The sequence below is a fragment of the Homarus americanus genome, unplaced genomic scaffold (genome assembly GCF_018991925.1).
Source record: "Homarus americanus isolate GMGI-L3 unplaced genomic scaffold, GMGI_Hamer_2.0 scaffold24260, whole genome shotgun sequence".
Classification (NCBI taxonomy): Eukaryota; Metazoa; Arthropoda; class Malacostraca; order Decapoda; family Nephropidae; genus Homarus; species Homarus americanus.
In genome coordinates this window covers 3,761,140-3,784,703 of record NW_024721079.1, presented here as the reverse complement: position 1 = coordinate 3,784,703, position 23,564 = coordinate 3,761,140, and the positions used below count along the sequence as shown (strand labels likewise).

At 43.8% G+C, this 23,564-nt stretch overlaps 2 protein-coding genes across 2 annotated transcripts; both read left to right on the top strand.

Annotated features, from left to right (window-relative positions):
- The first annotated feature begins 10,359 nt into the window (after nt 1-10,359).
- LOC121861338 (spidroin-2-like) lies at nt 10,360-11,134 on the top strand. The gene is made up of 2 exons (XM_042358986.1): nt 10,360-10,540; nt 10,896-11,134. The coding sequence occupies exons 1-2, from the start codon at nt 10,360-10,362 to the stop codon at nt 11,132-11,134; spliced, it is 420 nt and encodes a 139-aa protein (XP_042214920.1).
- An 8,685-nt stretch (nt 11,135-19,819) lies between these two features.
- Nucleotides 19,820-22,201, top strand: LOC121861337 (transcription factor HES-4-like; the record flags this gene model as incomplete). Its single annotated transcript, XM_042358985.1, is given in 4 exon segments — nt 19,820-20,113; nt 20,744-20,839; nt 20,942-20,964; nt 21,044-22,201. Coding segments are annotated over 4 exon segments (1,056 nt in total). The 5' UTR covers nt 19,820-20,062.
- Between the last annotated feature and the right edge of the window lie 1,363 nt (nt 22,202-23,564).

Sequence of the window (23,564 nt, the reverse complement as noted above, 5' to 3'; positions counted from 1 at the left end):
GGTGGAGGGGCGTCCCATCTGGTGCTAAGAGCGTGTTGTTGAAGCGTGACGGCCCCTTCACCCTGACCCTGACTCCTCACCCCCACACCAGCCCTCACCCTGAGTTCTCACACCAGACCTCACCCCAACACCTGACCCCATCCCTCACCCCAACCCTGACCCCACCCCTCTCCCCCACTACCCTTCACCCTTCATCTCTCACTCCCACCCCCACCCTTTCCTCACCTCCACCTACGCCTCTCACCTCCGCCCCTTACCTTCGCTCCTCACCCCCACTTGATCACTATCTATCGTGTTATGTTCAATAATGAAGGTAAGTCAGTCTGAATATGATTAGCGAGCTTGTGAGTAGGTTCATTGTGGCGTGATTCATTATGGCGTGGTTCAATGTGGCGTGGTTCAGTGTGGCGTGGTTCAGTGTGGCGTGGTTCAATGTGGCGTGGTTCAGTGTGGCGTGGTTCAGTGTATAAATAATAAATAAACCTGCCTCTCATCCAGCCCCACCTCTATTCTCTCCCCCACACACACACTACAGTAGGCGACATCTATTGGCCGACCATAGCATTTCCCCCAGCTGTTTCGAAACTTCAGACTCAAGGCAATTCAAACCCTCACTGTGGCTGGGTAGTGGACACGACTTTGGTGCACGATAGTACAGTACAAGCACACACAGTACTTGTTTATATTCTCAGTTTACACGCACAGTATACCACGTGAATCTTTAATCTCCACATACAATACACTCATAGTGCTTCATATTTGTTTGTTTTTAATCAAACTCTTAAATAGGGTAAATTTATATCCCTCCCCCTACAGGAATTGCTTAGCTTATACTACAGGTAGTCAAGGGGAGACTTAATTGAAGTTTATAAACAGCTCAGAGGGCATTACTCAGTCGAGGGTTCATGCCTGGAGCTGGGGGACGTTCCCCACTAGAATAGCGGGGCGGGTGGTCACAGCTTATGGTTGAAGAAGCCACAAGTTCGGAAAATTGTCAAGGCAAACTTTTTCTGAGTTTGTAAACTCTTGGCACACTCTGCCAGAGAGTGTGACAGCACCGAGAGTGAGCTCCTTCAAGACCAGACTTGACCAACACTGTATGTTCCTTTACCTTTCTCTAATGAAGGCTTTTGTTAAACTACCATTGTATGTAATAAGTCATTTATGTCCAATGTATATTTTCAGCCTTCGGGCTGCAGAATTTTTTCAATAAACCGTTAATTATTATTATTATTATTATTAGATACATTCTGGAGCCAGTTCTTGCCCAGTACCTGCCAATGACGACATGCAGCCTGTCTGACATTGAGGATCTGTTTGGTGGGGTTCTTGGCCAGCCAGATATTTGCCTCAGCCCAGCCAGCCATTCACCTAAGCCAGCTAGCCGTTCACCTAAGCCAGCCAGCCGTTCACTTCAGCTAGTCAGCCGTAAACCTCAAGCCAGCCTCAGAGAGCCAAACAATCAAAATAATAACAAACCCTTCCCCGCATCCACACACTCTCCCTCCCATCCACCCACCTTCCGCCCACCCACCCTCCTCCCATCCATACACCCTACCTCCCATCCACACACCCTACCTCCAACCACACACCCTTCCTCCCATCCACATACCCTACCTCCAACCACACACCCTTCCTCCCATCCACACACCCTACCTCCACTCCACACACGCTTCCTCCCATCCACACACCCTACCTCCACTCCACACACGCTTCCTCCCACCTACACACCCTAGAAAGAAACATAAATTAATATTTGATGATTTTGATATTCTTCATGAGCAAAGAGCGAGTCATCAGTCGAACATTAACTCACGTCTCACGGCCTAAAACCCCAAATAATAATAATATTAATAATAATAATAATAATAATAATAATAATATTCATAATAATATTCATAATAATAATAATATTTAAAATAATAATAATAATAATAATAATAGTAATAATAATAAAAATAGTAATGGAAGTATTATGCTTATGCTAACCGTGGAAGCCAACTGCTTGTTTGATTGTGGGCTAGTTTAGTGACGTAAGAGCGGATCGTTGACGAAGCTTCGAAACTCATGACTATCTTTCGTTAATATTTATCAGTTTTATTTTAGTTAATGGTGGATACAAGTGATTTAAGAAAATTAATGAGATTATAGATGACGGACCAATCGTGTATGGTGTTCTTTCCGCCGTCCAGTCGATTATTTTCATATGAATCAGTAAAGCGAACCAATGAATTAAGGAATCGAAGCACCTCGGGTTCGCCCCTCGCCAGTGATCATTAGAGGTACGGCAGTGATGGCGGCAACGTGTGTGTGTGTGTGTGGTCATACAGTATTTGATTGCTATTTCCATGTTTTACGTTTGCTGTTTGTGGATTACCTCGTGTTTGTGGCGTCGTGAGGACTCCCAGGACTCTACGTTGTGGTTATTAGCAGTTTAGTGAAAGTAAGGTGATAAGTTGTGTTGTTGTACTGTGGGGTCCAGGGAGGAGGAAGCGGTAGTGTAGCTCTCCGCCGTGTGTACAGGAGTTGTGGATGCCGTGGCTCGGACAGATAATACTGCTATTAAGATGGCTATTAACCAAAGTTAGCATGTGGATAGACAGATTATACTGCTATTAAGATGGCTATTAACCAAAGTTATCATGTGGATAGACATATAATGCTGCTATTAAGATGGCCATTAACTTAAGCTAATATGTGGATATATGAATAAAATCCTAGAATTAGTATCGGTACATTGTTGTTGCAGTGCGGGGTACTTATCCACCTGTACTGGGACCTTGATTTTGTATGAATTTATTGAGTAAAAATCATACATACATACATACATACATACATACATACATACATACATACATACATACATGAGGGTTATCGGCCTGGTTATTTCATGTTAAACGCCTTGTTCAGTTGAAGTTTTTGTTAGGGTAAGAGTGGTCGGTATCGTCACCGAGGCCCATATGCTGCTATGGCTGAAGTAAATTATGTAATGGGATCACTAACCAACATTTCCAATATAATTATTTGCCCTTGATAGTGTAAATACCTAGCGCATCACTTGGATCAATTCAATTTCAATTGTTTATTCCTTGATAGAGGAAGCGGGATCCTAGTGCTGTCACTAGGTACCCCTGTACAATAACACCAGAAGCATCTGGCAAGTGTCACAAGTATATGCAGTATAAATATTATAAAGGGGCTTACTAAAGCCTAAGGAAGGAAGGATATTCCTTTAACACATAATCAATGTTATTTACATAATATCTGGTCAGTATGGGAAGGATAATGGTGTCTCCGTCATAGGATCGTGGAGTGCTGGTCCAGCAGGCGTCACGGAAGCATTGTGTGTGGGGACATCTTAGGAGGTAGTGGATAAGGGTGCGGTTGTCGGGTCTTCTGCATAATGCACAAGAGCGTTGCTCAGGGGATGCGGGGATACCAATCTCCCAAGCAAAGTCATACCCAATGATGATACGGGCAGCAATCACGTCCCTTTTCCGCGACCCTTTCCCATAGACGTACAAGAGGTCAGGAAGTTTACGGAGGACATCGTACCAGGTGGGCGGGGAGTCCAGGGGGATGGCTGCTTCCCGAGCTTTTCTCTGTTTGCTGCGAATTTGGGTCCTAAGCTGTAAAAAAGTTCGAGGAACAACGTAGTCAGGTGTGGCCTTATTGCAGCCAGTCTTGGCAAGGCCATCTGCTGCCTCATTCCCCAAGATACCGACATGACTGGGTATCCATAGGAATGTCACAGGACGGCCTGCATCCTGAAGTGTGGATGTTAACCCTCGTATTCGGAGGATGAGGTTCCTTATTTTCCCTGATCCAAATGCGATCCCGTCGAGAGCAGACCTGGAATCGCAGCAGACAAGCAAGGGGCAGAAACCATCTGCTTCTTCCTCAGCGAAAAGGGCAGCAAGGAGGGCTATTAGTTCAGCCTGAGTGGAGGATGCCCCGTCAGAAACTCTGAGAGACAGTTTAATAGGCTCAGGGACACCAGTCCCGGTCCGACCTGTAGCGGGGTCAACAGAACCATCAGTGTAGAGGACGACCCTACCTGGGGACCAGAGGGCGATCCTGGAGAGGTGGTATTTGCAGAGAATAACAGGGTTCACGTGGGATTTCGGGAGCGGTCCACCGAGGGCAGTCACTTCAGGTTGATAATCCAGCCAGGGAGAAGGAGACGAACCAACAGCAGGGGTTCACTTGGATCTTGGGTTGTATATCGTAACGTGCGTATTTCTCTCCCACAAGTCCAGGGTTCGAATCGCCTCTGGTTTAAATGTGGGGCACGTCCCCCAGCTCCAAGTATGAACCCTCGACTGAGTAATGCCCTCTGAGTTGTTTATAAACTTCAATTAAGTTACCCCTTGACTACCTGTAGTATAAGCTAGGCAATTCCTGTCGGGGGAGGGATATAAAATTTGCCCCACTTAAGAGTTTGATAAAAAACAAACAAATATGAAGCACTATGAGTGTATTGTATGTGGAGATTAAGGATTCACATGGTATACTGTGCGTGTAAACTGAGAATATGAACAAGTACTGTGTGTACTTGTACTGTACTATACATACACCTGTACTTATTGTAACGTTAAGTGATGGGTATAGGTGTTACGCTACATAGAGTTAGACCTTTATGACTCCAGTCGAGAGGATCACAGAGGAATACGCTTATTTAAAGGATATAATTTAGAATGGTTTTCCCAACTATGTACAGTAAACTTATATGGAAAAAATGACAAGAGACGAATTCCCTAACACACACAGACCTACACACACACACTTACACACTTATAATAATAATATAAATAATGGTTGCCCCTCGTGTAAAGAAGATGGCCGGCCCAAGGGCCACTTAGGGATGAATTTGTTTCACGTGTAGATGCTGTCGCCAACACAACAACCACACACTAAGTTAACGAGTTGCATGACCCAGTGTCAAGGAATAGTCCGAGAAGACCGGACTACTCGCCAACTGCACTGGCTAACCATTATCCCGGAACACGATCCGCAAATCGATGAACACCCAGATCCCCAATTACTGCTGGGTAGACAGAGGCGAATACACACACACACACACACACACACACACACACAGTTAGGCCATCAAAAATGACCCAGCACCCCCCATGTGGCCCTTCAAATTAACGCAATTAAAACAAATTGCACCACAGCCCGGGTCAGCTCATCCTTGTTGTATGGTGTATGTAAAACTGGTTTATGTGGTCCCGTAAAACACCAGTGGACGGGAGGGTTGTTATTATCTTCCTCCCCTTACTCTCAACCTGGGCCTGGGGTCAGCTGGTGAAAGGTGGAGACTGGTGAGGGCTGGCGTGTGGTGGTGGTGGAGGGGGTGAGTGTTGGAGTGTAGTGGTGAGGTGAGGGCTGGAGTGTAGTGGTGGGGGTGAGGGCTGGAGTGTAGTGGTGGGGGTGAGGGTTGGGGTGTAATGGTGGTGGGAGTTGAGGTGTGGTGGTGGTGGTGGAGTGAGGTAGAGGATACTGAGGGCTGGGGTGTGGTAGTGGTGGTGGTGGAGAAGGGTGAGGGTGGGATGTAGTGGTGAAGGATGGGCTGGGATGTGTAGGGGTGAGTGGATGTGGATGTGGTGGTGGATGTATCATGGTGGTAACAGGTGTATGGTAGTGGAGTGCGTGATGTTTATTTGTTTATTTATATTACGTCACAGTTTTATGGCTGATATGTAAATCGTCCACAACCATGAACATAAATAAACCCCCAAGGCCTATAACCTCCTACCTACAATAAACACCATGATGATATCTGATTTAATGGGATCTAAGATGAATAAAAACCTAAACAATAAGAAAATAGATACCTCAAAGTTAATTGGATCCCATAAAGTGTACGTCAGCTCAAACATACTGTGTGTGTATATTTATTTATTTATTTATTTATTTATTTATTTATTTATTTATTTATTTATTTAAAGAAAATCGATCCTATTAAAAAAGAAGATTGGATTCTATTACGTTTACGGCACTTTAAACTTATATTACGAGTATTGTTGTTTTTTTAAGATAGAAGATTGGATTCTATTAAGTATATGTATAATAACGGATCAAAGAAAACGAAACTCCCCTTCATTTATTGTATAAGGTCCATATGTTGAGACTAGGGGAGGAGGGAGGGTGGTGGGGGTGTTCCTCGAAGGTGATACAGGTCAAGTAGTAGGACCAGATGTTAGGCGAACTGACTGACGCAGGAGAGAGAAATCGTGTGTGTATGTGTAGAGAGAGAGAGAGAGAGAGTGAGTATGTGTGTGGCCTCAAGCATGCATGTCCTTGATTATTACTTACACAACTTGAGCTGAATAGGATAAAAGTACGAGTGCCTTAGCTTGTCATATACAGTCTCAGTAGGAGGAAGTGGGAGGAGACGAGAAATCAAAGTAGCAAATGAAGGAACAAATGGAAGATGAGTGATAACCGGGATAAGTGATCTGGAATAATGGGGAAAACGATAGTGAGGAAGATGAAATGACAGGTTGATAAAACAGGAATGAAGGAGAAAATTACATTGTACAAAATTTTACGTGGACTGTTCATACCAGTGTGTGTGTGTTGCCATGACTTAAGACTTCTGCTTCCTCCCTGACAGATGTAGCCTCAAGTATCCATGGTGTAGACAGGAGGGTATAAGCAGGGTGAGGGGGGGGGGGATAAGACTAGATAAACGACATGATTGGTGTATATTTTGATGTTGTAATAGTATACTTTATAGATAGGTGGCGTGTTGTATAAACGATCAGGAAGTTTTTGTATTTTACCCATATGAATGTAGCATTGAGTAGCAACGTAGACTAAAAAGAACAAAAAAAATGAATAAATGTAAAAAAAAAAAATACCAATGATTAAGAGTAAAATAATTAATAAAAAAAGAAGTTGTAAGAGGTGAATAATGTTAACATAAACGGGATATGTGAAAAAAAAAGTTATTTAGAAGAAAGTTGTATTGACGATAGAACCAAAGAAGAATGGTGAATATAATAAGGTGAATAAGATGATAAATGAAGATGAAAAGTATGTGTATTGATAGTGTAGGGAGAGGGGTACCACATCTCTCTCTCTCTCTCTCTCTCCAAAACAAAAAACATCGCTCCGTCTGTTCACTAAGAACTACAAATACAATAGATTTTTATCAAGAGAGAATGCAGTCGTACGTGTGAAAATAAGAACAAAATATATACAATTATCGTGTCATTGTGTTTTTTGCATATTTTAACATGATTATCGTGTTTATGACGTGTAATTTGTGTGGTTTAACGTGTACTTTAACTGGTTTTATTATTATTAGTGTTTTAAGGTTTTCTTGGTATTTTAAAGTAGTTTTCAAGGGTTAAAGTGTTATTTATGTTTTAAAGTGTCTTATTCGTGTTTTAAAGTGTCTTATTCGCGATGTGTTGATTATAGTGCTTTAAGATATGGAAAGGGGAGGGAGATGGAAGGTTTGTGGTGTATGTTTGGAGGATTATGGATACAGGTGTGTGAGGTATGGAGGGAGGGAGGGCGTGTGATAAAGCCGGCTGCAGTCTCCCTCCCCCCTTCCTTCCTGGGTTAATCACTGTTCTTAGCTCGGCCCGCCTAAAAATCTCAGAGGTTTACGGGTCTTGCCTTCTCCCACTCGCTGAAATATGGAAGGCAGAGAGCACATCACCCAGCCCAACATGTAATTAAAACCAGGCAGACATGGGCCGGACGCCAGGGTGATCTCCGGTGAATTTTAATGGCAGGCTGGCGGTCGGCCATGGGGCGGCCCTCTCAATATATGTCCTCTATCAGAATAAATTAAAGTTATAATGGTAGGGAAACAAGATCTGAATTAGTTATTTGGGACCATTTAGCCACGTTAAGTTGTACCTGAGTCCGTTGAGTGAATTCCACCCTTTTGTCCTCGACATAACTTGCAAATGGGTTTTATTTTCATGATATTTCTGATGATGGTTGAGTGACGCAGGAAGGGTGTCACACGGGTCTAACTATAACACACTCTGTTAGACAAAGTCCCAGGAACTACCTCAGTAGCAGTAGTAGCTATGGCCTTTATAAACACAAAACAAAGCTTTTATATCTGGCCAAAATTCAGCCACTTCGGAGGTGTGTCGCACTCCCTCTCTGTCAGGGTCAGAAACTCCCCGCACAAAAACTTGGTGGCACGCAGGTGGTCCGGGCGGGAGTCATATGGGAGACGCGGGCCGCGATACTACCGTCATTCAGCCAACCCAGCGTGGTTGCGGGGCACTGGGGCCTCGTGCTTGTTTATTGGAGGTCCTTCCTGAACACCGCTGTGGTCGGCGCGGTTCTCGGTGTCTTGTGTACTCCATGTTAGCCTGTCAGCTTGCGGTCTGCTGCCTGCAAGTTATTGGCGGTGAGATACTCGGGAGAGACCGAAAACTTGCTACACTGTCAATAAACTTGATGCAATCGGAACTTTGAGTGAGTATCTTGGGGGTATTTCTTGCCAGGCGTGGCTCTGGCTGAACGAAGACATGTGGGACGCTCGCCAAAGAAAGCCTGCCGCTGAATTTCAACACAGCCGGTAGTGATCCTGCCGCCGTCCGTGACATGTTAAGGCTAAGCAGACTAGTTGTAGCAGCCCCGCGGCCCTGGGCAGGCGAGATAATCTACAGCAGATACGTAGCTCTTAGCGGTGCTACAGTCTAGTTAGTTGCGCCGTTACGTCACCCTCCCGGCCGGCACTACCTATTACCCAGCAGTTAACACCGACGTAACTTACCATCAGATAGAGAGTCTTGACAGTCAATGGCCATGTCACACCTTTTTATTAGGTGAAACCCCACACAATCTTGACAACAACTGGTGGCAGCTGACAACGATTCTACCGCCCCAGTAGATGAAAGTTGTTGTTCATTACATCCTCCTACACCTCTTGCTTTCTCTCGCTCTCTCACCTCCCCAGTGTGTACATCTAGTGCCACCTAGCAGTGTGCAGCTCAGGCATATCGAGTTTACTAACCCATAAATAACTGTGGAGGCGCTTGTCTTATAAGACGATACTCGCCCAACATCTCCTTTACGGACGTCACCTGCGGCAATATTATGCAATTATCACCTGTGTAGGGGTGACGGGGGAGGGCCGCGACCTTAGGTGTAAGATCAAGGTTGATGTAAATGACTGAAGTTTATCTCTAGACATATGTTGCTGTCTTCATGTATGGCTTAAGGCTTGGCCATGATGGTTTGTGTCCTCAACCAGATAAGATAATCGATAAAAAGAGAGTTAAAACTATGGAGCGGTGGTTTGTCGTTGTTACTGTGGTTATTTTCGTTTCAAAGGTGTAGTTTCAGAAGACAGTATTTTGTTCGTTAGTTAAAGATAAATGAGTAGATATAACATTACTCGGAGCAAGGAAGCTGGTCTTATAGGCATCACGGCCCGTTTAAGATAATGTCGGTACTACGATCTTTAGGAGAAAATAAGAGCACTGTATCCACTCTGCCACAGCATCCAATACTCGGATCTTAGGCTAAACTAATTCACAAAGGAGTGATAGAAGCACTATGTTGGGCGAGAGGTACTGCCACTACACCTTCCTCTACGAAGTCTTTAACATCTTATCGTAAATTTAATCACCTGGTGTCAACAATAAAGTAACTCCTTAATAGAATATCAGATACGTTAGATAACCCCTATCTTAATAATTTACTAATTCAGGAGATAAAACTAGAACAATAAATTCCTTGTGCTTGAGGCTATTGTTTTCGCCCTCACGTACAGTAGACAATAATGTATCGCGGCCATCTTTAACGACCAAAGAAAACGGAATCAAAGCTGCTCGGTGAATGAGATAAAATAACTATGCTTCACTCTCAAGGAAACGTTTTTACAGGCTCAAATCCCTCCCCTTTTTTTTAATCTTGAATTTCAAATCGTATAAACAAAACAAAATTGAACACTAGAGTTGCTTATACTAAAGAGGATCAGTTACATAGTTTATAGATTGATTATTGATACAGATAAAGCATAAAAAGGATCTATTAATTATTCGTACACCGTGAACAAGAAGACTCACACATTATGTCTTTCAGATCACCTTAACCATCTACCGTAGAACTCTTGGAGGGTTGGTAAGGTAGGGGGTAGGGGGCGCCGCAGGAGACCCACTCAGGTGTATAATCAGAAATTTGCGGCTCTTCCCTCACTTTTCATACCATCGTTTTATACCGTAATCACCCTTCATCGTTCTCCTCCCTCTACTATCGTTCAGGTTCTCATTCTCGGCCACGTAACCTGCCATTAGAACGTTGTCCTCCCCAGCGCCAATGATCGATCCAGGCGATTCATTTAGTCCTCGTGTTGTGTTATTACTCCTTGGGATTATGACCAGCGCGTCTAGTCTTCCAGCCGAGTCATGTCACTATCACGTCGCCCCGGACTTAGTGAACCTTGGGCCTGGTGAAACTGGACCTAGTGATCCTGGACCTACTGAACCTGGACCTAGTGAACTTGTACCTAGTGAACCTGGACCTAGTGAACCTGGACCTAGTGAACTTGTACCTAGTGAACCTTGAACCTGGTGTACCCGGAACTAGTGAGCCTGGACCTAGTGAACCTTGGTCCTAGTGAACCTGGACCTAGTGAACCTGTACCTAGTGAACCTGGACCTAGTGAACCTGGACCTAGTGAACCTTGGACCTGGTGTACCCGGAACTAGTGAGCCTGGACCTAGTGAACCTTGCTCCTAGTGAGCCTGGACCTAGTAAACCTGGACCTAGTGAACCTGTACCTAGTGAACCTGAACCTAGTGAACCTTGGTCCTAGTGAACCTTGGGCCTAGTGAACCTTGGGCCTAGTGAACCTGTGCCTAGTGAAACTGAACCTAGTGAACCTTGGTCCTAGTGAACCTTGGTCCTAGTGAACTGGGGCCCAGTGAACCTTGGGCCTAGTGAATTTTGGTCTAGCAACCTTGGTCCAGTAACCTTGGTCCTAAACCTGGACCTAGTGAACCTGGACCTAGTGAACCTTGGACCTGGTGTACCCGGAACTAGTGAGACTGGACCTAGTGAGCCTGGACCTAGTAAACCTGTACCTGGTGAACCTGGGCCTAGTGAACCTGAACCTAGTGAACCTGTACCTGGTGACCCCTGGACCTAGTGACCCCAGGACCTAGTGACCCTAGACCTAGTGAACCTGTACCTGGTGAACCTGTACATGGTGAACCTGGACCTAGTAAACCTGGACCTAGTAAATCTACGCCTAGCAAATCTAGACCTAGTGAACCTGTACCTAGTTAACTGGACCTAGTAAGCCTTGACCAAGTGAACCTGTACCTGGTAGACCTGACTCCACCACCCTCCATCATCATTGTCGTCATTATACACGTACTTAGATTTTTTCAGTTTCTTTCTTCTCTTTTTATTGTTTTCTGACATTTTATCTTGTTTTCCTTCTATTTCTCTAATATTTCTTTTATGTTTCTACGTTACTCTATTATTTGTTTCCATATTCTCTCACTTTCTCATCCATTTCTTTGTTTTCCTTCGGCTTCTTCTTCCTTCCTTTCTTCTTTCCTTCTTCATAGTTTTATTTTACCGCTGTTCTATCTCTTATTTTCATTATTTTATCCCTCATTATTTACAACGATAAAACGTAAAAAAAAAAAACTATAAAAAAAAATAAAAATAAAATACTCCGAAGAAAATATTCACCACAGACCCTTCGAAAACCTCATAGTCCTTAACACGTGTTGAGTCTCATCACCATTAACAACCACCTTAGGGGCTAAATACGCAGTTGTCATTGGCCATCAGGATCAAAGTGTCAGTGAGGGAGATAGGTCGTGATATGTCTATTGCACGTATTATAATTTAGTCACGGAGGCCTTTGGTTAGTTGCTGAGACAGAGAGAGAGAGAGAGAGTCACAAAAAACGGAAGAAATCTCTCTCTCTCTCTCTCTCTCTCTCACTCTCTCTCACTCAACATGCCCTCACCACCACCACCGCTACCACCAGCAGCTGCTTCCTATCGCGCGGGTCAGTGACTGCAAGAAGCGTCAGGTGAGATACGTAAATTGGTTCAGGTGCTTGAGGGAGGTGGACAGAGCCGCCCGCCTGATCATCACCTTGCTGACTTTGTACTTTAGCAGCGACTGACTGCGTGTTATTGACCTCCGCATACACAGACACGTGCTTGCTTACATACACACACAATAATAATGGTTGCCTCTCGTGTAACTAGGATGGCCGTCCCTAGGGCCACCTCTGCGTGAATTTGTTTAAGGTTTAGAAGCTGTCGCCTGCACAACAACCACACCCTAAGTTAACGAGCTGCATGACCCAGTGTCAAAGAATAGTCCGAGAAGACCGAACAGCTTGCCAACTGCACTGGCTAACCATTGCCCCAGAATACGATCCTCAAATCGATTAACATCCAGGTTCCCAATTACTGCTGGGTAGACAGAGGCGTAAAAAAACTTTTCACCCTGCCCTGGGATCGAACCCAGGTCTGCTCGCTTGCAAAGCGAGCTTGCTGACCGTTACAGCATAGGTCGCCACATATATATATATATATATATATATATACATACATACACACATACATATATACATGGAGGGTACAGGAAGCAAGGTGCTGTACAGTGCAGGACACTCTTGCCAGAGGGGCCCTAATGGTGATGATGCTGCTACTGGTTCACCTGCTGCTGTTCGTCCCCTTCGTCCCCTTCGTCCTTCCTCTTCCTTATCTTCCTCCTCCTCTTACTTTTTATCCTATTCTTTCTCTTCCTTTCTCTTTCTTCTTCTCCTTCTCAATTTTCCCTATTGCTACTGTTGTTATTATTTCCTTTTCCCTCCTCCTTCTCCCGTTTCTCCTCCTCTTCCTTCTCCTCCTCCTCCTCCTCCTATTCTTCCTTTTTCTTTTTCCTTTTCTTCGTCTTTTCCTACTGTTACTGCTTTTACACCTTCTTCTTCTTCTTCTTCTTCTTCTTCTTCTTCTTCTTCTTCTCTTTCTCTTCCTTCCCCTCTTCTTCCTGATTCTCCTCTTCCTCTTCCTGGTTCTCCTTCTCTTCTTCCGCCTTCTCTTCCCTCTTCTTTTCCAATTACTACTGTGGTTACCTCCTCTTCTTCCTCCTCCTCTCCCTCTTCCACCACCCCACCCCATTCCCTCCCCTCCCCCTCCTACTCTCTCTACCCCCTACCCCCTCCTCCCCCCTTTCTTCCTCCTCCTGCACCATTTCCTCATGCCCAGGCTGGCGCTGCTCTTCGTCTGGCGCCTAGGTTACATGTGTCACTGACCCTTGGCTTCGGCTCTCAGACAGGAAGGAGGAGACGACACTATAAAAAATAAAGAACGATAAGATAAAGAAAACGGAGAGAGACTGACGGACAGATTGAGAGAGAGAGATAGAGAGAGATTGACGGACAGATAGTGAGAGAGAGATTGACGGGCAGATTGAGAGAAGGAGGAGGTTAAAAAGAGAGAGAAGGAAATAGAGAGAGGCCATATTAGATAGCTGTAGGCATTAATATGTCTGTGAATACTCAAGAGACAAATATATCTTCGGTCATCCAGAAATGTTTATGTCTGGGTACGTATCGTCATGTCTTTGTATATTACCAAACTCACCTTTCATTTTTCTATAAGTATTGCTGAGAGTAAGAATAATAGTTGTATATCCGTGAGTAGACCGAGTGACGGCCAGAGAAACATGAATCAAAACTTAACTAAGATACTCGCTTGAATTTTTTGAAGACAGAAATGAAGGCCGCCTTTTTATGACTAAATTGTTGCGTTCATTGAAAAATTTTCGCATTGTAACAACGATTTAGAGATTTTTATAGTTTTATTAAAAGAAAAGGTAACACAATATTTCAACAGGAGTTTTTATTAGAAACTGGAGCAGAGGTAATGCTTTTAGGAAATATTTTCAATGTTTTTTTTTAATGTCAGAAGCAACGAATGTTGGAGAAATGTTTACAGTCAGTGGAGTCAAGGGACTTCTGACGTAAATCTACATACTTGCGAAATTTCACATGGGTAAAGATTTAACCAGCAGTCTTTCTTCGTGATATGTGGGACAATAGGCAATGAATGAATACACACACGAGTTTTTTTATGTAAATGAATTCCTTAAAAACCACATTATAAAAAAAGAAGAAGAATGACTAACCCAAACCGACGTGGCATCCAACACCAAGTAATAAGATCACGTTAATAAGACACACCAACGAGACATTTCTACAGCACTACATTTACAAAAACAAATCCGTTTCTCCTACATAACGAAATCCAGAGCTCTTCATGTCTCTAGCCCATATATTCTAAAGAGAGGAATATCCCAGAAAATCTCACGTGTTACGCCTTGGAAATGAAATTGAATTCGCCGTAATAATTTTGAACTGAGAGGCCATTGTTGATGAGAGGGAGTCCATTGTCCTCCCAATGCTATTATACTACCCCCTGTGGATGAGAGAGAGAGAGAGAGAGAGTTGTGAAATGAGAGAACGGACAGAGATAAAGAAAATGAGAAAAGAGAGAAGAGAACCATTAAAGAAAAGAAAAACTAAGAGAAAGGGAGAGAAAGGAGGAGAGGCAGACAGACAGACAGACATAGCGAAAAAAACGAATGAAAAAAACAAAAGTGAGAGAAAGGAGGAAGGAAAGGAGGGGGTTGGGGGCAAGGTACCTGTGGTTAATGTGGTCCTTCGTCAGGTTAAGACCCTCAGTATAGCTTCACCTGCGTCGGGATTCACTAAAATGATAACACTGTCTCCCTCAACTGGACTCGGAAGAACCTATAAAGGGTCGAGTCTAAGTGTAACTTTAATGCCATCTTGGGACAGCTTCTTGATGGTTTGGGGTTACTTTAGCCAAATAGATACCTTCTCGTAAGTTGGGACGATAATTTAGAGTATATACGAACGTTTGAAGATATTTATGACGTTGTTAAAAGATATTAAGACTTAGACTTAAAGCTGATTTATCATATGAACTTTAGGTATTCAAACTTTGAACTTAGACATTAAAACTTTAAACCTCAGACATTAAGACTTTGAACTTTAAGCATTAAAACTTTGAACCTAAAGCATTAAAACTTTGAACCTTAAGCATTAAAACTTTGAACCTTAAGAACCTAAACATTGATCCTTAGGCATTAAAACTTTGAACCATAGGAGCTTAAACGTTGAACCTATGGGCATTAAAACTTAACATACTGTTTATATATATATATATATATATATATATATATATATATATATATATATATATATATATATATATATATATATATATATATATATTCCTGCATGAAGTACAGTATAAGGCTGTTATCTGATGACCTCGAGATACGTGTGTGTTTATCTTCACCTGATGACAATGGTTTGCAGCGCCACTACACTACCTCACTGACGACACAGGTGTTGAGCACTGACAGCTATTATCGTAGCCATCAACAGGTGTGTCACAGGTGTTTGGAGGGCTCAGTTGCCAACACAACGCACCTTCTCGTACCGCTATTCGCTCTTTGGGTGGGGAAGTCTTCTTCTCTCTTATGATTCCCCAGTAGTACATTTCTCTCTCTCTCTCCTTTTTTCTCTTATTCTCTCTCTCTTTCTTTCTGTCTCTATTTCTCTTTCTCTCTCTCTCTTTCTGCCTCTATTTCTCTTTCTCTATTTCTCGTTCTTTCATTATCTCTCTCTCTCTCTCTCTCTCTCTCTCTCTCTCTCTCTCTCTCTCTCTGCTCAGAACACCAGCGTGTCAAACATTTCACGAGTGACGTCATTTAGAAATTGTTTGCACTGTAATGTGTGATTAATGAGTGTCAGGTGTGTGTGTGTGTGTCAGGTGTGTGTGTGTGTGTGTCAGGTGTGTGTGTGTGTTTTATATTCTCCCTGGTTGTATTTTCAATCCGTGTTATCTCCATTTATCCATGCAGGAACATTATACTTGCACTGACGCTCCTCCTAAAGGCTGACAGTAGATCATCACTAAAATACAAAAGACCCATCACAAATAATGCCACACTGAACCTCCCGTCACATCACAACACAAAAGCTGATGTTTCCTCCCCCCAAGCACGACTTCTTTCATAGAAATCTTCCACAAAGGGGTGGTAAAAGCTATTTGATTTTTAGTTAAAGTTTCCGATCATTAGTTAAAGTTTCCGATCATTAGTTAAAGTTTCCGATCATTAGTTAAAGTTTCCGATCTTTAGTTAAAGTTTCCGATCTTTAGTAGAAGTTTTCGATCCTTAAATAAATGTCCCGATACTTAGTTGAAATTTTCGATCCTTACACAAAGTTTTCCATCCTTAGACAAAGCTTACACAGCTTTGGTCCCTGAGATCAAATAATGAACGATATCAACCTTTGCAAATGTGATGGTAGCAGCTCGCCTCTCGTGTCACACAAGGATGATATCAAAATACACAACATTGAGAGCGCCTGATTGCTTCTTGGCTCAAATAATCAATAAGATCAACGGAGTCAAAAGTAGGTTATGAATACGTAGCTCAGCAGCGACAGAGACTTTGTCACTCCTTCCGCTCTGCCCAACACGACTGTTACGCTGAATTATAGAGATGATGAGATTATGAAAGATTATTGTAGTCGCTGATTATAGTTCTCAGGGCCGTGTGTGTCCCTCCACCCGCTCGTTGCCGCTCTATGGAAATTGTTATAATTTCATAGACACGCAGGTCCCGCCAGGCCTCGACGTGACTCCGGGGTTGTGGTGTGAGGAAGGGCGAGGTGAGACGAGATGTGGCAAAAAATATGTACAGTATATATATAGAGAGAGAGAGAGAGAGAGAGAGAGAGAGAGAGAGAGAGAGAGAGAGAGAGAGATTGGCAAACTGATAAAGATAGATTGAATGATGTATAGATAATATAGAAGGAAAAATATTTCGTGTGTGTGTATCAGGACCCAGTACCTACCCATCGGACAGTCCCCCAAGCCAGGAGTCCCCTACCACCGCCGCCGACCCCCACACACTCGCCCCACCCGCCTTCACCCTGATCCTTGCCGCTTTTATGCCCTGTTTATGATACTCTTTCGGCCCTGTTTATGATACTCGGCTGCTTTGATTTTTCGCCGGTGTCCACCCATGTGTCGGTGCCTCAGTAGTGACCAGAGGGAGGCAGATTTAATGTGAGGAAGGAAGGAAGGAAGGACAGTAGCCGGGGACGTTAATACTGCTATTGGGTTTTATGTGGCTGTGGTTATATACTGTACCGCCGTCACTACCACTACCGTCACTACCACTACCGTCACTACCACCACCGTCACTACCACCACCACCACCACTACCACCACTACCATAACTAGCACCACCATCACTATACCACGACCATCACACTAACATCATTACCACCACAGTCACTATACCACCACCATCACTACTACCACCATATGTCTGTACGTTGTTTCGCTAGGGAGTATAACTAAGGCAGTCTCTAATACCTATCTGTTCTTGTCACCGGGATTATTGTAACTCATCACCTGAGAAATATTATACTTGTGGATATTGTTGGTGTAAATAATGCCATAACAGTCCTCACACTCCGACAATCACCACCAAAAACTTTCCTGTCACAACCTAACCTAACCTAAACTAGCCTAACCTAAACTAGCCTAACCTAACCTAACCTAGCCTAACCTAACCTCCAACTGGAGCCTAACCTAACCTAACCTAACCAAAGCTAACCTTAACCTTAACCTAACCTAGCCTAACCTAACCTAACCTAACCTAACCTAACCTTGCTTAAGCTTAACCTAACCTAGCCTAATCCTTAACCTAACTTAGCTCTAATCTAGCCTAACCTAACCTAACCTAACCTAACCTAGCCTAGCCTAACCTAACCTAGCCTAACCTAACATAACCTAACCTAACCATTCAGTGTCTGTCCCAGCCACCGTCATCCAACCGCTCTTCTTAAACAATAAATTTTAATGTTTATTTTATGGTTAAGAGTGTGTGTATGTGTGTGTGTGTGTATGCCGTTTATGTGTATGCCGTTTATGTGTGTATACCGTTTGTGTATGTATGCCGTTTGTGTATATATGTGTATATATGCCGTTTGTGTATGTATGTCGTTTGTGTATGTATGCCGTTTATGTGTGTATACCGTTTGTGTATGTATGCCGTTTGTGTATGTATGCCGTTTATGTGTGTATACCGTTTGTGTATGTATGCCGTTTGTGTATGTATGCCGTTTATGTGTATGCCGTTTATGTGTGTATACCGTTTGTGTATGTATGCCGTTTGTGTATGTATGCCGTTTATGTGTGTATATCGTTTGTGTATGTATGCCGCTTGTGTATGTATGCCATTTATGTGTGTATGCCGTTTATGTGTATACAGTTTGTGTGTATGCTGTTTATGTGTGTATGCCGTTTATGTGTATATATCGTTTGTGTATGTATGCTTGTGTATGTATGCCATTTATGTGTGTATGCCGTTTATGTGTGTATGCTGCTTATGTGTATGCTGTTTGTGTGCATGTCGTTTATGTGTTTATAACGCTTGTGTATGTTTGCCGTTTACCATGAGGCATCAAAACACTGATTTATCACCACCACCTCCACTCACTACTACTCACCTTCCTCCACCACCACCTTCTCCACCACCACCACTACCTCTCCTCCACCTCACCACCTCTCTCCACCACCACCACCACTCACCTCACCTCCCTCCACCACCACCTCCTCCACCACCACCTTCCCTCCACCACCACCTCTCCTACCCAACTCTCGCCCTCCCCTCCCTCTTACACCCTCCTCCTCCCACCCTCTACTCCAATACACGGGACAGTAGATGGGACAGTAGATGGGATAGACAGGGACAGTGGATGGGACAGTGTTAGTGGGTGGGACTGTAGATGGGACAGGGGTGGGGATGGGACAGTAGATGGGACAGGGACAATGGATGAGACAGTAGATGGGACAGGGTTGTAGCTGGGACAGTAGATGGGACAGGGGTAGTGGATGGGACAGTAGATGGGACAGGGTAGTGGATGACAGTGACAGGTGGATGACAGTAGATGGGACAGTGTTGGGGATGGGATAGTGGATGGGACAGTAGATGGGACAGTGTTAGGGGATGGGATAGTGGATGGGACAGTGGATGGGACAGTAGATGGAACAGGGGTAACAAGTGAGATTATTAATAGCTAGATAAAAAGAGAGACAGACAGACAGAAGATAAAAGATCAATAAAATGAAGAATGAAAAGAAAGACAGACAAATAGACAGGAGACAATAAGATTAAGACAAAAAACGTAGGACAGACATATAACAGGAATTAAAGAAGCTCCTGCTGGAAAGTCAAGACAGAAAACGACTACACAGACGACGTTTAATGGGTAACTCAACTAAAATGACCGACTCCTTCTTGTACACAACGGCAGATTCATCGTGTAGGAGCCATATGGTTGAGTCTCCTACCTGCCACGTGGTTGACGGCCCCGCCTACTTCATTCGTTAGCCAATCAACAAACTCTTAACGTGTTCCCAGACTCTCCGTCGCTTTGATTGGCCTGCCAGATATATGACGTTAAATGACATCGCGCGTAAGAGGCGTGGTGTACAATGACGTCATAAACACACCCACTGTTTATACTACAATCTAATAAATAAATAAGGCACAGAAAAATAGCTTTGATCACATTTTGACCGAAATATCAACTATTGCATATAGCGTATAGTTCTGGGGAGAAAATATATGTATCGAAAGTAAACTATAAGGGAAATAGGTAATACAAAGTGGCTAGGACTATCTGGTAACAGCCAGAGTGCGCCTGAGGTGGCTGTCGTGCGCGAGTGTCAGTTGACGTCTCGTGGCCACGTGTGGTGGACGTGCGCACCCTCCTGAGACACGCGACAGGGTACTGCAGAAGTGTGTCGTCATTTCTCATCGCAACACTCTTTGATGTAACGTCCCACTTGGATCCATAAGCCAGTGCCTTTGTATTCTTGATATTTATATACATAATCACGTCAGGCACACGGAATCTGATGGAATTTAATAAGATGCGGTGAAGAAGCGAGTGTGATAGTACAGCGAACTGAGTTAAATAATTGTCATGTGCACTTCACCTGACTCCACCATGGCAGACACCCCCAAGACAAGAAGGGTACGTATCTCAACTGGTGTGGATATAAGTTTCTTATCTTTTAACATTTGTCGTCATTAACTCTATTTGATTATCTTTTTTAGTCTTTTTTATATACCACACATGCTCTCTCTCTCTCTCATTAGTTAAAAAGATGAAGAATAAAGAACGTAATTGTTGATGTAAAAAATGGATGACTGGATGAAAGACAAGATAAAACCAGAAAAGGAGAAAACGAGAAGGATAGATAGATAGAATAATTACACATATAGTAGAGAGTGGAAGGGAGGTGTGTGTGTGGCGTGGAAAGACATGTGTACAGGTGTGCGGTACGGGACGACAGTAATGGGCAGTTGTGTGGGGGCACAGGAGGACAATATTGTACAGGTGTGTAGTACAGGAGGACAGTAAATTGCAGGTGTAGCAATAGTCAGAAGCTCCCGGCACCTGTGTGTGAGAGGAGCGTGACGTATAGGTGTATTGCTGGTGTACAGAAGCTGGGTTAAGTATCACTATTTATACTGTTAATCCGTTGTAATAACTCGAGCACTTAAAACTGTAATGTGGATATAATGCACGATTGAGGCTGTTTCTAGGCACGATTTCTTTTTATTATGAGTTATTGACCTTGTGTGTGTGTGTGTCCCCCAGAGCAACAAGCCCTTGATGGAGCGCCGCAGGAGGGAGAGGATCAACCACTGCCTCAACGAGCTCAAGAACCTTGTCCTCACCGCCCAAAGGAAAGACGTGAGTCATCATTCTCGATCTTCTTAATTCCTCAAGTTTTGTCAGTAACTCTTAATACATACGTAGGAATTCCACTTCCGTTGATCTGTTTCTTTCACGCAGAGTCTTGTTGCTTATAGAGGAAGGCAACACACATAAAGAGGACTCGCTTGTTTTTCTTTATATATGTGATACTATATTTATGTTATGTCTCTTATTCAACAGCCGACGCGATATCGGAAAAGGCAGACATTCTGGAGATGACGGTGCGGCACGTACAGGCACTACACCGCCAGGAGAATTCTACTCCCCACCACCTACGGACTCCACTGCCAAGTACCGTGCAGGCTTCACCCAATGCGCCGAGGTCAGCAGGTTCCTCTCTGGCCTCAATGATTTCCCTGACCTCCAGGCCCGCGTTCTCTCACACCTTAGTTCCACCACCACTTCAGAACCCGCCAACGTAAAACCAAGAACAGAAATGGACGAGGTTCCAATACCAACCGCTTCACCACAGCAGGAGTTGCCGACCGGGGTGCCACTGGTGCAGACACGCCTGGTATCGAGTCAGCTGGCACTGGTGTTGCCTTCTTGGGCCGCCATTTCTTCCAGAAACAGTTCCCCGACAAATGCCACGTCCCCAGAGGCAGGAGGCGCACCTTCCTCCCCTGAGTCGGCCCGGAGCAGTCCACAAGGAGCGCCCGACTTTCCAAAGGACTGCGCTAGCCCTGAAACTTACACAAGAATTGCTCGCCCAGCATCCTCTTGCTTAGAATCGTCATTTGACCACTCCATCCCTCCCGAGGTCGCTGTAGGTCACCAGCCTGACCCTCAGGTGGCCCCACTTGACCTGGCTACACCCCATCGTCGTATCGGCGTTGTAGCACCGACGCCGCCCATACAGCAATCCTTCACGGTGGCTGTGGGTCTGACACGCTCACCCCCGACACTTAAACCTAAGGCTACTGTCTTACCAAGACTAGTTGTCACTCCGGCAATCCAGCGACCAACAAAATACGTCTCTTTGCCCTCGGTGGCCCCCTATCAGTGCAGGCTATGCCCCTACCCAGCTCACTATCACCAGCAGAACCCTCATTGGCGCCCCTGGTGAACTTAGGCCCTTCACTGTTAGTGGTCGTGTAACCCATTGTTAACTCAGATTCTATATTTATATATTCAAACCTGCCATCAGTGCCTTTGTAATTCTGTACCTGACCTAAGGACAAGGTATGTTTGCATTATAACACAACATTTTCGTTACATCTTCTAATTGGAAAATAAATAAAGTAGTACTGTTCCTAAGTCTAATGGTTCTGTGATATGAATAGTGCATACTGTTGGTGGCTGTGTTTGTAAGAGAGACATACAGTATACCATCCATTTAAGGAGCGGCCGCTATACAGGAGGTATACAGCTAGCCGCGCCTCGGGCATACGACTAGACGTGCCTTTTTCAGTCGGTCCCTTTTACATATAATCCCGCCTCACTGGAACGGCGGAAAATGCTGGTCTAGAGGACACCTTTACCTAGAGCTGCAGACTAAACTGAGAACCAGTTAATCCCCCTCTCTTGTTATGGTTCAGGTGATGCAAATTGTGAGGTGTTACTTGCACCTTTCCTTACTGAATATGTAATTGTTATTGAAACCAGTACAAATATGAATATAAGTACATAATATACAGTATATATCTATCATTCCTAATAAATATTTTGTTGTATTTAGCCCATGCAGTAGCGGATTTCCAATAATTCGTGCACTACATTTATCAGTGTAGTGGAATTAACTTAGGATTGAGGTGCCCATCTGCATTAAAACACTCTCTCTCTCTCCAATCCCTCCTCCTTCACGCTGGTACTATGCCACCTACTTCTTCTCCCCCGCCCTAACACCCCACCGCCCCCTCCTCCCTCTCTCATCTCATTCATAGGTACAGGTGTGGTGATGTCAGTCATAGCTACAGGAATAGGTGTGGTGATGTCAGTCATATAGCTACAGGTACAGGTGTGGTGATCTCAGTCATAGCTACAGGTACAGGTGTTTCCTTACAGTAGACATAAACAAGTCTTTTATCCTAGTACCAGAATTCCTACACCTGTGCTGCTAACTCTACACTGTAAAAAATGTGCCGTAAATTTTACGGTGGAATACTGGCAGCCCAGTTGCCAATGTTCCACCGTAAAATTTACAGTGCCTAATTACGGCGTCCGTAAATGTCATAGCAGACGACGACGGTGTCACTGTAAAACGCGGAACTAACAGAAAATCACCGTAAAACAAAATATGGTGGCTAACCTTAGATTTTTTACAGTGTACATGAATACGTGTTTGTGTGTTAAGGCGACAGCTTGTATGTATTTGTTTCCTGCAGACATGTACAAGATTATCATCCACCTGTTTAGAGTGAATCATGATTGTATACACAGAAATGCTTATCTGAGTAACGTGTAAATACTCTCCTATATAAAAGAACACACACACACACACATTTAACCTTATCTAATTTATAGTGTGGTTATGCTGTGATAGTAAACGACATCCTGAATGAAACCACAAACTTGTCATCATAGAAAAGGCGATTCCTTTAAGTTTTGGTAATAGTAAAGTATTTATTCAATAAACTTGTCATACAGGTTTACAGTTGGAGAGGCAAGAATATAGAATATGCAGGTCTACAGTCCAGCATGAATACAGACCACACTTGCGGAGGCACAGATACACTTTATAACCAGTACATGAAAATTATTA

Excerpts from the sequence above, each read along its gene's own strand:
- LOC121861338 (XM_042358986.1), top strand. The coding sequence starts at position 10,360 with ATGACCAGCGCGTCTAGTCTTCCAGCCGAGTCATGTCACTATCACGTC. Across the intron at positions 10,541-10,895 it reads ACCTAGTGAACTTGTACCTA|TGAACTGGGGCCCAGTGAAC; the intron begins GTGAACCTTGAA and ends CCTTGGTCCTAG.